This window comes from Dipodomys merriami, unplaced genomic scaffold (assembly GCF_024711535.1).
Source record: "Dipodomys merriami isolate MVZ:Mamm:240054 unplaced genomic scaffold, mDipMer1.0.p SCAF_2, whole genome shotgun sequence".
In the NCBI taxonomy this organism is placed as follows: domain Eukaryota; kingdom Metazoa; phylum Chordata; class Mammalia; order Rodentia; family Heteromyidae; genus Dipodomys; species Dipodomys merriami.
This window is the reverse complement of record NW_027203381.1, coordinates 61458200-61470988: the sequence shown is the minus strand read 5'-3', so window position 1 is coordinate 61470988 and position 12789 is coordinate 61458200. Positions and strand designations below refer to the sequence as shown.

The window sequence follows — 12789 nt, the reverse complement described above, 5'->3', positions numbered from 1 at the left end:
AAGTGGCACTGTGGCTCAAGTAGTAGAGCACTAGCCTTGAGCTGAAATGCTGAGAGACAGTGTGTAGGCCCAGAGTTCAGGCCCCACGACCAAACAAAAATAACCCTTCATAATTCATGTCCTCCTATCTCTTGGGCTTCACATTTGAAAACCTTTTGTTAATCCAGAAGTTGGGGGCACAGGGCAAGAGGTGTACATTTGTTCTGTGTCATGTTGGTGGACAGCAGTCACAGGATTGATCAGATGGGACCAATTCTTATTCTTAAAATAAGAATCATGGAACAGAGTAGCTGCCATGTGACTGTTATATTGGTATGTGTAATTATGTGGTGCGTATCCAAGAGGTGCTCCAGTTGGTCATCATCCCGAGATGTTTGAGTGTCATTATCCAAACATTCCATTCTGAGTGGCATCAGGTCATGAGAAGAAAGCATTGTCCAAGGACCAACTTAGCTCTTTGTCACAAGATCCTTATCTGTTAACCCTGTCCTTTCTGAGTCCCAAGGTAAGTGTGACAAGGAGAGCTCAGGAAAAAAAGTAAGATTAAAGTAGCAGAGAGGGGCAAATGGAGTTGGCTGGGCCTGTGACTAGGACCCTTCTTCAACAGCACTGGATTCCTCTTTATGTAATGTTAGCTTAGTGATCTTTTATCATCTTATACTATTGTTGATGTTTTTATAAATAATATTTTAAGCAATGTGTAAAACTCATGCAAAACAGCAAAAAGGTTGATTCATATAATCAGATCTTTCGAGAACTGGACAGAATAGTAGCTGAAACTCAGGGCCTCATCCTCTCACTTAGCTTTTCAATCAAGGCTGGTATTCCATCACTTGGGCCACACCTCAGTTTCAAGCTTTATTCTAGTTATTTGGAGGTAAAAGTCTCATAGACTTTTCTGCCAAGGCTGGCTTTGAACTGGGATCCTCAGATCTCAGCCTCCTGAGTAACTAGGATTACAGGTCTGAGCCATGGGCACCCTGTGAAAATGGCACTCCAGACACAAACCGCAGGGCCCCTGAGGAATCATGGTGTGTAGACTGGAACCTGAAACTCTTCTAGAAATAGAACATTGCCTGTTTACAGTCACAGTGAATGCTGTTAACAGATGAAGAAGGAGCATATCTTCCCTGGAACATTTTCTTCCCTATGAGCCCCATTGGAAGAGCCATGATTTCTGATTATGGGGACTCTCAGACTCAGAGCCACAGAGTGGCGCTTGGACCACGCTGCCTCTGAGTGCTGCTGCTGTGGCGGGAGAAGCCTTCCTAACAGCTCCTGTAAAGGCTTCCCCAGGAGACCTTAAGTTTGTAGCAGCTTCTATTCTTTGACATGTGGAGAGACAGGGAAGGCAGCACACAGCTCCTGTTCCCACCTAGGATCTGTTTCTTGACCACTAACTTATTTTATTCAATCTTTTGGTGTTTGTTATTCTGTGCAAACAGCTTATTCCCATCAGCAATAATGGTTAGCATGGGCAGGGATTCTTCACAAGACTGGACTGGGGAAGAGGGTAATATATTCTGCCAAGAACTTGTATTGAAATCTCTGGGGTGAAAACCCTAGATGATTTTATTTTTCCTGATTCTTCATTACTTTGTTGCTTTATGCTCCAAAATTGATGTGTCTCATAACTTTCCAACAAGAAAAATTTAAGGGCTGGGAAGGTGGCTCAGTGGTAGAGTGCTTGCCTTGCATGCATGAGGCCCTGGGTTCAATTCCCCAGCACCACATAAGCAAAAAGAAAAAAAAAGCCGGAAGTGGCGCTGTGGCTCAAGTGGTAGAGTAGTAGCCCTGAGCTGAAAAGCTGAGGTACAATGCCCATGCCCAGAGTTCCTGCCCCACAACTGGACCCCCCCCAAAAAAAAACAAAAAAAAATTTAAATAATACTTTACAAAGAAAAGTAGTTATCAATCCACAGTCCAGATTAGGGAAGAGTAGCCAACTTTGAAGAATATGGGCAGACAGTATTTTATATTTTATTTATTTTAATTACTAGCCAGATTAAAAATAAGGCAGCCTTGCTGGACAATGGTGACTCATATCTGTAATCCTACCTACTCAGAAAGCTGAGATCTGAGGATCATGGTTCAAAGCCAACTGGGGCAGGAAAATTTATGACACTCATTTCTGATTAGACAACAAAAAGTCAGAAGTAGAGCTGTGGCTCAAATGGTAGAGCTCTTGCTAGGAGCATAAAAGCTAAGGGGCAGCACCCTGGCCCTGAGTTCAAACCTCACTCTGTACCCCCCCACACACATCCTCCACACACACAAATTAGAAAAAAAATAAGGTGGCCCTCATTAATTAAACTGTCACTCGGGAACTTGTGGGTTCTGGAGCAGCTTGTGCCATTCCCAGAACTTTAAGGGAGTAACATCCATTGATGGTATCACAATAAAATCTTATTCGGAGTGAAAACATTACTGCTGTACAGAATGTTGGATTATATTGGTCTCAGCTCCCAGGGTTCCTACTCTAAATTAAACCCGAGAGTAAACCTAAGGGGATTGCATCATTAGAGAGAAACAAAGCATAACAAAGCAAATAAACCCTGACAAATCTCCCTCTTTTTGTCTTTCCCTCATTGCCAATTGTAGAAAGTATAGAACAGTATTTCTCAGTTGACATACAGCTCTAGGCCTGGCCAATGCCCCATTTAGCTTCACTCAGTTGCCAGGGAAGTCAAGGATCCTCCTGCTGACTTCTGAGTCTGCAGTAATAACGTCACAGCTCAGTCCTGAGGCCTTAGACAAGTACTTTCATATTTCTGAGCCTTAGTTGTCTTCATGCCAAAAGATTTTGGTTAAAAAATGGGAGAGCTCAATGAAGAAACCAAATTTTTGACAAGATCACTTCTAGATCCTTCTGCTGGTGAGACTTGTCCTTTCTTAGGTCTTTGGCACAATGTTAGGAGAAATACTTCCCCATTCTCAAAGAAAATTCAGTTACATTGTCCTTGACCTCACCCCATAGGAAATTTTCAAACCAAGTGACAAGTCCTGATGCAAGATAACACTTTCGGTGTGTCTTCATATATCCAAGGGTCATTTTCCAGGTTGAGAAACCTCATAGCCATAGGGGTAGAACTAGGTAAGCAACCACATGCCTGGTCTTTTCTCTGCCTAAGATTGTCTCCACCATGGAATTGCTCACTGAGGAGTATGCAAATTCTAGTCTCTAAAGTATCTAAATTAGGCAGCAGGAGCTGTGAGACTCCATTGCCTGTTCTATAGTAGTTACAGCAGCTGAGTAAACTGTATCCTCCAGCAAGCAGCCTTAGCTACAGTGAAGACCCAGCACTAAACATGAACTCTAAGAATTCTGTGAGTCTGAGTCTGAAATAATACTACTGTACTTCTCATAGGTAATTCAATTGCATTACATCTCCCCAACTACTCTAAGATCTCCCCAAGAAAAGAGACCACGAGTTACTTCTCTCCAGCTCCCTGATCGAACAAAATAATTTTGCAATAAATGAACAAATAGACATTTTTTGAAAGGTTTGAAAGTAAATCAGGGATGTGGTTATAGATGATAGTTGTACAAACCTGGTGTTCCCTGGTGTGCCTTGGATAGCTAGAGAGCAAGCAGCTGTGCCTAGCACATGACAAATGATGGCCATAGCACATTTGGAGTATGGGTGCAGCAGGTTCTACACCTCCCTGTCCTGTTTAACTTGCTAGGATGACATGGAGAAGGCCAGGGAGAACAGTGGGGTGGAGTTGGACCACTGGCTAGCCCTTACATCACAGAGATCTCTAGAGGCCCAGGGTACTTTCTCACTCCCCCACTGGCTCTGAGCCTCTCATGCTGCTTACTCCACTTAGGCAACCTTGTCTCTTCAGCTTAGCTTAACACCTGGCCTTTCCCCTTGGGGCTTCTCTCCTCCCCAGCCCTGAATGTTGCTTGCCAGGGCACCTGCCTGGATGTCATAGCAACAGGTTCCAGGGTAACAAAGGTAGAAGCTGAGTTCTGTGGATGGGGATTTTCACACTACAGAAACTGCACTGCCGGTACCTATCTGGGTTCTTTCTGGGTTCTCACTCAGGCAGGGTACAGATTTCCACTTTTGCTGTCAGGACCATGTCTACCAGCCTGACGACTTGTGAGTGGAAGAAGGTCTTCTACGAGAAGATGGAAATAGCAAAGCCAGCGGACAGCTGGGAACTCATCATTGACCCCAACCTCAAACCCAACGAACTGGCTCCTGGCTGGAAGCAGTATCTGGAGCAACATGCCTCAGGGAGGTGAGAGGCCCTGTGGAAGAGGGTTACACAAAAAGCCCCTGGGTCACAGCCCTGGGGCACCTTCTAAAGAAGGACAGAGCCTGGGCTTGCAGGCAGTCTCCCTCTGTGTCAGCCCTGGAAGAACAGAGAAAAAATACTGCCAGGAGAGTCACAGATGCCTAATCATGGTTCTAACCATGGCTGTTTTGTACACTCCTATGTGAGCCTGGCCAAGTTATATTCAGTAATGAGCTTTTGTTGTTATTCATGTTCCTACCATCTCTTGAAAGCAGGTGGACCTGTGCTCTGGGTCTGGGGTTGTTTGTTCAGTTAAAGGAAACTTGAGTTGAACACAAAAAGCTTGAGTCACCTCCTGTGAGCCAGAAAATATTTGTCAACTTGGCTGTGCCCCTTTCCCTATTTGGCTCTCAGGTCAAACCTTGCAAAATGAGGGGCTGGTCCTGGACTATCACTCAAAGCTCTTTCACTTCTATTAGCTCTGACTAAAAGGCTTAGCTTTAAGCAGGGCCTCCCTTTTGTCCTTAGGCCCCAGAGCCCTTATTTTTTTAGGGGCTCTATACCTTCCAGCATTCCAGGTAATTTTTTAAATTTTTTTTTTATTTTATTGTAAAGATGCTATACAGAAGGGTTACACTTACATGATTAAGGTAATGAGTATATTTCTTGTTGGACATAGTTATTACCCCCCTCCTTTGTTTTTTCCTACTATCTACCCCCCAACTTCTCCCTCTGCTGAAGTTGTAAAGATCATTTTCAATGTAGTGTCTTGTGAGTATCGCCAGGGGATCTTGAGGATCACATGCTTCACCTTCTGAGCTGTGATTTGGGACTGAGACCAGGGCATTCCTGACCCAAACTGCCTCAGGCTCATCTGCAAGACCTCCACAGTCTTTTGGGGGCCTTTGGCCTTAAGAGAAGTTGATAAGCAGTTGTATTTTGGAAGGTGGGCAACACCTTCTGAGTTGTTTACATATGTATGCACATGTAGCCTCTCATGAGGCAGAATGGTGCTGAGGATGGGAACAGAAGGAGACAGGTTATGGGTGGGGAGCTTATGTTGTGCTCTTCCTTGTTTCAAGACCTGCAAACATTAGATTCAACCCTTTTTGATAAATGGCAGTGAACAGCTGATTGACTCAAATTAGCTCAAGAAGCATCTGTTTAGCACCTGATAAGAGCTGGGTACTGGCTCTATCTAGCTGTATGTACAACAGCTCTCTCACTCTCTGTGTTCTAGTCCCACTAGTTTTTTTCGTGTGTGTGTGTGTGTGTGTGTGTGTGTGTGTGTGTGTGTGTGTGTGTGTGTAAGCAGTGTTGGGATTGAACTCAGGACTTTGAAATTACTAGGCAGGAGGGTCTACCAATTGAGAGACACCTCCAGTCTCTTTTTGTGCATTGATTATTTTTGAAGTGGAGTTCAACTTCATACCTCCTACTTGTGCTTTCCCATGCCGCTGGAGATGACAGTCATGTGCCACTGCACCCAACCAGCGGCTTCCCCCAAAGAAGGGATAACAATCACAAGCTACTACAACTCATCTGTCGGTTGATATGGAGTTTCATAAATGACTTTGTAGTCTGGGCTGGCCTGGAACTGACATCCCATTCTTTCCTTCCTAAGTAGCTATGATTACATGTTTGAACCACTTTACTCAGATTATAGTGATTTTTTAATTTCTAGCTTACGCAGGTCTGAAGTTTTCAAATTTAGAATCTGAAATCTGACTTTCAAAAAAGGAAGTAGGTCTACACTGATTTATTATAAAAGATGCAGAAGCTGAAAACATGAAGCATCTAAGCCACTTGAGTGTGGGGGGTAAAATGAGTTTTAGCATCTATGAACTCCACATGACATTAAGTGAGAGACATAGTGAAGAGCAGAGAAGGATTTACTACATGGAAAAAGTATGCCATGAGAGAAAGCACTTCAGTACATCTACAGCCATCCTTGGAGGCAGTAGGGGCAGTGTATACAGATAAAACACTCCCAGTCAGAAACATGCTCAGAGATGGTCAGAGGTGAATGGAATTGGCTCAGAGATGGTCTGACAGATCAATGTATCAAGATTAGTTAGTTGAGGCCTTGTTATAACAAACACTGGCAAGTATTCAGGTCTCTTGTCCACTTCTTCTTGGCTTTCAAGATGACTGCAAAGTAACCACAGGAAAGAATGGCTCAGAGAAGTGGACATAGATACAAAATGGAAGAGTCTAGAATGCTTAGCTTTAATTTTGCTCTTGGTATTTATGAGCCCACATCACTTCTCAGAAAAACAAAACAAAAAACAAAAAACCCAGCAACCACAACAGATCCCAAAACCCAACCACAAAAGCCATCTTTTAGGCATATCTTACAGGGGCTTCAGTGCTTTGGGGACTGAGCTCCAGAGGCTACTGGCTCCTCTTGCTTCAGGTTCTAGGTGGCCAGTAACTCTTGGCTCCCCGCTGGCCTCAAGTAGGACTTCTGCATGATTACTGTGCTCATTCAGTACACAGATTCATTGTCTTTAATAAGCCTTCAGTGTTAATGAACGGTGCCCTATAAACTATCCCGTCAGGGGGATGGGGAAAAGGACCCATTCTGGCTCAGAACCAGTCAGGCTCCTCTGACACGGGTGGTGTTGGTATTGCTCTGAGTTCCCATTGGTGGTGGCTTCCAGGGGTCAGGAGTTAGCTTCTCTATTCCTCAGCCTGAGCTGAGTAGTACTTGACATACAACAGGTACTGAGAGATGCCTGTCAGACTGACACAAGTTCTTTAGATATCTTTCAAAATCACCGGGCCTGAAATGAACAGTGATAAGGGCAGAATCAGCCCAGTGGGCATTCTGAAGTGTGAAGCCTTTGTAATAGGTCCCTGGAAGCGGTTAATCTCCAGAATAGAGGAGGGAGCTGCCATAGTAATGAGAGCTCTGTACTGAAGGTGTCAGAGGTTGGGGAGTAGGGCTTGGCTAGATGAGCCCCAAGCCACCTCCCCACAGGCTTAGAGACTGGAGCTCAAGGGAAGTTAGACAACACTGCATGTGTGTATGTAAGTGGATGTTTTGTGACAGGAGTGGCGGGACTAGGGACCTGAAGCCACTTTTCCCATCCTGTCTACAGGGCTGGAGTGGAATCTAGGGATGAGCTGTTCATTGTGGGGAGAGTGTTCATTGGGGACCATACTTGGTAGACCCTATCTTGTTCGGTTTATGTACATCTGCCCATCAGTCTTGACCATAGTCTAAGGATCTACAGTGTGCTGGGGTCTGTGCTTGGCATCTCTTCTCCTCAGAGAAAGTGATGAGTCCGATAGTGCATTTCATCCCCCTCCCCTATTCAGAACCACAGCAGGTCTGCGCAGGCCACTGCATTTCTCAGATGAGAAAAGAGGCCTATAGATGGGGAGTGACCTGTGCAGCATCCAGGTGCAAACCTTGCATTTGTGAGGCTTTCAATGCTGAGGCTGCAGGAAGGCATGCTAATGCTAAGCACTGCTGCTTGCCAGGTTGCTCCAGGGCCAGGCTTCTGGGGAGGCTGCTCTGGTCCCAAGAGCATTCACCAGTAGCAGTCAGCCTTGGAGCACTAATGAACTCAAAGAGTGGTAAAATTTGACTTCTATTTCCAGGCTTAGGTATATAATCCTTTCCTTTCTGGGCTCCTCAGGGCAGGCGATTACTGGAGACTCACCTTCTCTATTCCACCTTCACCTCTCTGCAGGTTCCACTGCTCCTGGTGCTGGCACACCTGGCAGTCAGCCAGCGTGGTCATCCTCTTCCACATGTACCTGGACCGCACCCAGCGGATGGGCTCCGTGCGCATGCGTGTCTTCAAGCAGTTGTGCTACCAGTGTGGCACGGCGCGGCTGGACGAGTCGAGCATGCTGGAAGAGAACATTGAAGGGCTGGTGGACAACCTCATCACTAGCCTGCGTGAGCAGTGCTATGATGAGGATGGAGGCCAGTACCGCATCCACGTGGCCAGCCGCCCAGACAGCAGATCACACCGCAGTGAGTTCTGCGAGGCCTGCCAGGAGGGCATTGTGCACTGGAAGCCCAGCGAGAAGCTGCTGGAGGAGGAGGCCACTTATACCTCGGATGCTTCCAAGCTGAAAGCCCAGGGCGGCTTGGGCTACAACTTCTTCTCTCTTCGCTGGGGCCTCCTCTGGGGCTCCCTCTGCCTGCTCATTGTCTACTTTCAGTTTTCATTCCGAGGCTCTGCCTTTCTGTAGTGAAGGTAGTCAGGAACAGGGAAGGCGGGGATACAGGGTTGAAAATTACAAAGACTCAGTCTGCTACACATTCAATATATGTTCCCTTGACTACTCAGCTACTGTTCCTGGCATCAGTTTATTCCTCTGTAAATGAGGGATCCTGCCATTACATTACACAGTGATTAGGAGAAAGAGAAAGGGTCTAATGGAGGTTTTGGAGCTTGCTAGGTTTAGAGTTGGTACCATGTCCACAGGAAGCGTCCTTCTTTTTCCTCCCCAGATCTATCTCTAGAATCCTCCTTTTGCCTTATTTCCATATCCAACACATTGTTAAGACTTCTCTGGGTCCTTTCTGCACCATGCCTCACTCTCATGCTTATCATCAGTTCTGACTGTCCTGTTATGGCTACCCTTGGAGACAGCGCTGATTTGTATCCTGTGCTTAAGGACAAAGTCACTAGATCCCCCTTCTGGAAAGCCTTCTTTTACTATCTTGAAATGCTCATGTTTTGCTTTACTGCTAGCTAGGGTCCACTTGGTTTTGATTGTTTAGAGTCACCATCTGATGTAGTAATCATTGGCCATATGGGCCTATTTAAATGTAGTAAATGTAGTAAATTTAAATGTTAAAATGTAGTAAGATTGTATTCTTCAGATTGTATCCCTCCCTTTAGAATTCTTTGTCATGCTGGTTTAGTGATCATGAATTCCTCTTTTGTTTGTCATGGAGGGTTTTGGTTTCAGCATGTGATTTCTTCATATACAATCTGAAGAAAACAATCAAAATCAAATAAACACAGACAAAAATCACCAAAAGATCAATTTAGTAAACACAGGAAGAGGGAAAAAATGAAATACAAGAAATCGAGAAAATGTCAGAAAACATGACACATTTCTATAACAACCCTAAACATTAATGGATTCAATTCTCCAATCAAAAGAAGAATAGCAAATTGGATTAAAAAAAAACAAGTTCCATCCAATGTATGCATTCTGTATTGGGTCATTTTTTAACTGATTAAAGCTTTCATTAATTATGGTATGTCTTTTAATGTATTACCTGTATGTCATATTTATTGAATAAATAAAAGATATTAATCTCTGATCTTAGATAAAAGAATTCAGATAAGGATATGTGCACAAAATAACATAACCTCAAATATAAAGAACCATCAAGAACGTCATAAAGGCAGTCAAACTAACTTATAATAGAAAATAGCCCTATGGCAAAAAAAAAAGTAAGTAGAAGCACAATTCCAAACATAGGGTCTTTTCTCCACCACCCCACAAATCTGCCCCTCCTCAAAAAATTTTTCCCAACAATTCTTAATATGATCCAAAAAGAAAAGAAAATAAATAAAATGAAATAAAATAAACTGTTTCTCAGTCATGTCAGGCTGAGTTGGGCTGGTGGAGTGTGTACTTAAAGTGTGCAGGATCATTGATTAACTGGGGAACGTAGCAATCAAGTGCCTACCCCTTCCTCCCACCAAGGACTACCACTCCATGCTTTAGTCACCCTTAGAGTCTCAAGGGGACAGGAGGTACAGGACTGAGGTAAGTGGCACCAGCCAGCATTGCTTACTGTAATTGAGGTTTGTGGGTCTTGAGGTAGACTGCCCAATTTATGTTGAAGATCATGTCTCAGAGGATCAGTAGAGCTGGGGCACTGGAGGTGAGAGCTGTGAGTACATGTGAGCCTAGAAGTTAAAATGAGGTCTGCAGAAAATTCCAGAAGAAAAACATGTTCAATTTCTTTTCCACTAACTTACTTATCTCAATTTAAATAGAATGATCTGTTTCAACTTTCCATGCTTCCTATATATTGTCTTATTGTCTTCAAAATCCAGTTTCTCAAAGGTCAAGGATTACCTCCACCTCTTTTCTCTTTCTTGATCTACAGAACTCTTATTTGTATATTCCTAAAATTGCCTCCTTGTATTCTTCTGCTAAGCCATTGGCTACTTTTTAGTCTATATTGTATGTGATATATTTGCTACATTTCATGCTCATTCTTAAAGACTGTATGACAGCACTTGCTGCTCATTTTTACCTTTATTATCTATGGGTAACTTTCTCTTATTCACCCTTCAGATGCTGAGGTTCCCAGGAAATTCTCGTCTACTGTTTCCTTCCCCTCAGTAACATAATAGTCTCTACTCACATTTTACCACATATAAGCTCCAAGTTTTTCTGAGACAGTCTTGCTATGGTCTTGAACACTCAATTCTCTTCCCACCCTCCTCTTGAGGGCTAAAGTTCATGGTCTTTATGGCTCTTCTGAGTAGTCCTACTGAACTTCAGACTTACACACTAATTAAACCACTGGGACTACTCTTAAATGTAGTATGCCGAATCAGTTTTCCCATCAAAATCTGCTTAGAAGTGCCAATATTATTCCTTAGTCTTTCTTCATTTCCTTACACTACTGGATGATTACCATGTCATGTCTTCTCAAGAGTCTGGGGCTGATCTTTCTCTCTTTCCTTCCTACTTACTGAGCTGCCTAAATCAGTCATTTACTGTCTCTTGCCTTAGCAACTGTTTTAATAATCTTTGTACATATAACATCTCCCCTTAAAAATATACACTTGGCCACTCTCTGGGGTTCTTTACTAATAATCAGATAGGACCTACACATTCCCTTTCTTATTAGAATCAACTAGAGTACCTTTCTGCTAAGGAATGAAATAGTTACCTTAGCCAGGTACACTTCATTTCCCAGATGGTATACAGTAATCCAGAGTCGTCCCCAGAATCAAGCCAATACTCTTCTGTGATTCAGTCTCCCTGAGACTCTGGGGCCAACTTCTTTGCAAAGTTTTCTTTCAGTCTAGACTTTGAGCACTAGCTCCCCTGTAAAGCCTTCTTTCACAGCCATGGACAATGGCAGGGTCTTAACATTTAAGAAGACATTTGCTACTGTTTGTTTGCTCAAGTCTGTCCATCACTGCCAGCATTCATCTTTCTGACCTGCTAACAGGCACCAAGTAACTTTAGTCAGATGCAATGTTTCCTACCTAGTTCAACACTCCTGCCCAGAATGTGTATTTTTTATGTATTATAATTCCCCCAATATGGATGGGAAGGATATCTTGATTATTTCTTTTTGGGGGGGGTCCGGTCGTGGGGCCTGAACTCTGGGTCTGGGTGCTGTCCCTCAGCTCTTCAGCTCAAGGCTAATGCTCTACCACTTGAGCCACAGCGCCACTTCCGGCTTTTTTCTTTCTGCTTATGTGGTGCTGAGGAATTGAACCCAGGGCCTCAGGCATGCAAGGCAAGCGCTCTACCACTGAGCCACCTTCCCAATCCCTTGATTATTTCTAAGTGAACTTATGTTTTTCACTTTCATGTTTACTTCCTCCTCAATAGCAAACCATGATTTAGACAATGTAATTATTCAGTTACAGATGACAGGAAACTGATTTGATGAGTCCTGTAAGGCTTACAAGAAAGCTAGTAGTTGTAAATGTGGTTTGGAAGCCCAGACTGCCAAAAAATGAACTAAGACATGTAATGATGCTCACAGTTCAAGGACCATGTCAAGGACCATGGCATATTGCCAAGGGGGCAGAATCAACTCACTAACATCTGGACAACAGATGGGCTTCAGGTCAGCAACTGAACATCTGAAAGTCTAGAAATAGAGATTTGCCTGCTAGAATTACAGAAGTTTCAGAGGGACTGCTCATGGGCACCTGGTGCAGGATGAATCCAGTGCCCAAGTACCTTTGTGGCTATAAAATGGAATGTGACACCTTACTTCTTATGAGCACACTGTGATCTGTCGAGAGGCTTCTAATTTTCTTGTTTCTCTATGTATCCTGTAACTGCCTCTGTGGTGTTGGTGTCAGAAAAAGGCAGTGTTTGCTATCTCCCCTGTGCATCTTTCTGCTCATTATTTAGCAGTGCACGTTTAGCTTTTACTGATTTCTTAGTTAGTTACTGCTGGAAATAAGGAATTTGTGCTGGAATTTCAGAAATCTGGGTACCAGTCCAACAATACAGTGGGATGAGCCAAATCATTGCCATCCTTGGAAAAACAGGGAATGGAGTATGTTCACAGGAATACAGTTGTATTCTGTTGTGCATTTTTATTTACAATTCAACATTTACATGCTTAGCTCTAGATTGATACTTAGTTCAAAGATAAGTAGAAATAGGTCCTGATTTGGAGCTACTGCAGTGGGTGGGGAGTCTTAATATATGCTAGTCAGTGTTGTACTTGCATTGGGGACACCCTGACCATAGGTGGGGACAGGTACTAGGTTCCCTAGGAGGAGAAGTCATGAGTGAATATATTTGGAAAGATCTGCAAAAGTAGGCCTAAAAGCCTTTGCTGAACTA

General features: G+C 43.7%; 1 protein-coding gene across 1 annotated transcript; it reads left to right on the top strand.

Annotated features, from left to right (window-relative positions):
- Window positions 1–4031: 4031 nt before the first annotated feature.
- Rtp2 (receptor transporter protein 2) lies at window positions 4032–8518 on the top strand. The gene is made up of 2 exons (XM_070028687.1): window positions 4032–4251; window positions 7950–8518. Exons 1-2 carry the CDS (start codon window positions 4088–4090, stop codon window positions 8458–8460), a joined length of 675 nt encoding a protein of 224 aa, XP_069884788.1. The 5' UTR covers window positions 4032–4087; the 3' UTR covers window positions 8461–8518.
- Window positions 8519–12789: the final 4271 nt, after the last annotated feature.

What these genes read in the sequence shown, in the direction of transcription:
- Rtp2 (XM_070028687.1), top strand. Translation starts at nt 4,088, where the DNA reads ATGTCTACCAGCCTGACGACTTGTGAGTGGAAGAAGGTCTTCTACGAG. An exon ending in GAGCAACATGCCTCAGGGAG is followed by an intron (nt 4,252 to 7,949) that starts GTGAGAGGCCCT and finishes ACCTCTCTGCAG; the next exon opens with GTTCCACTGCTCCTGGTGCT.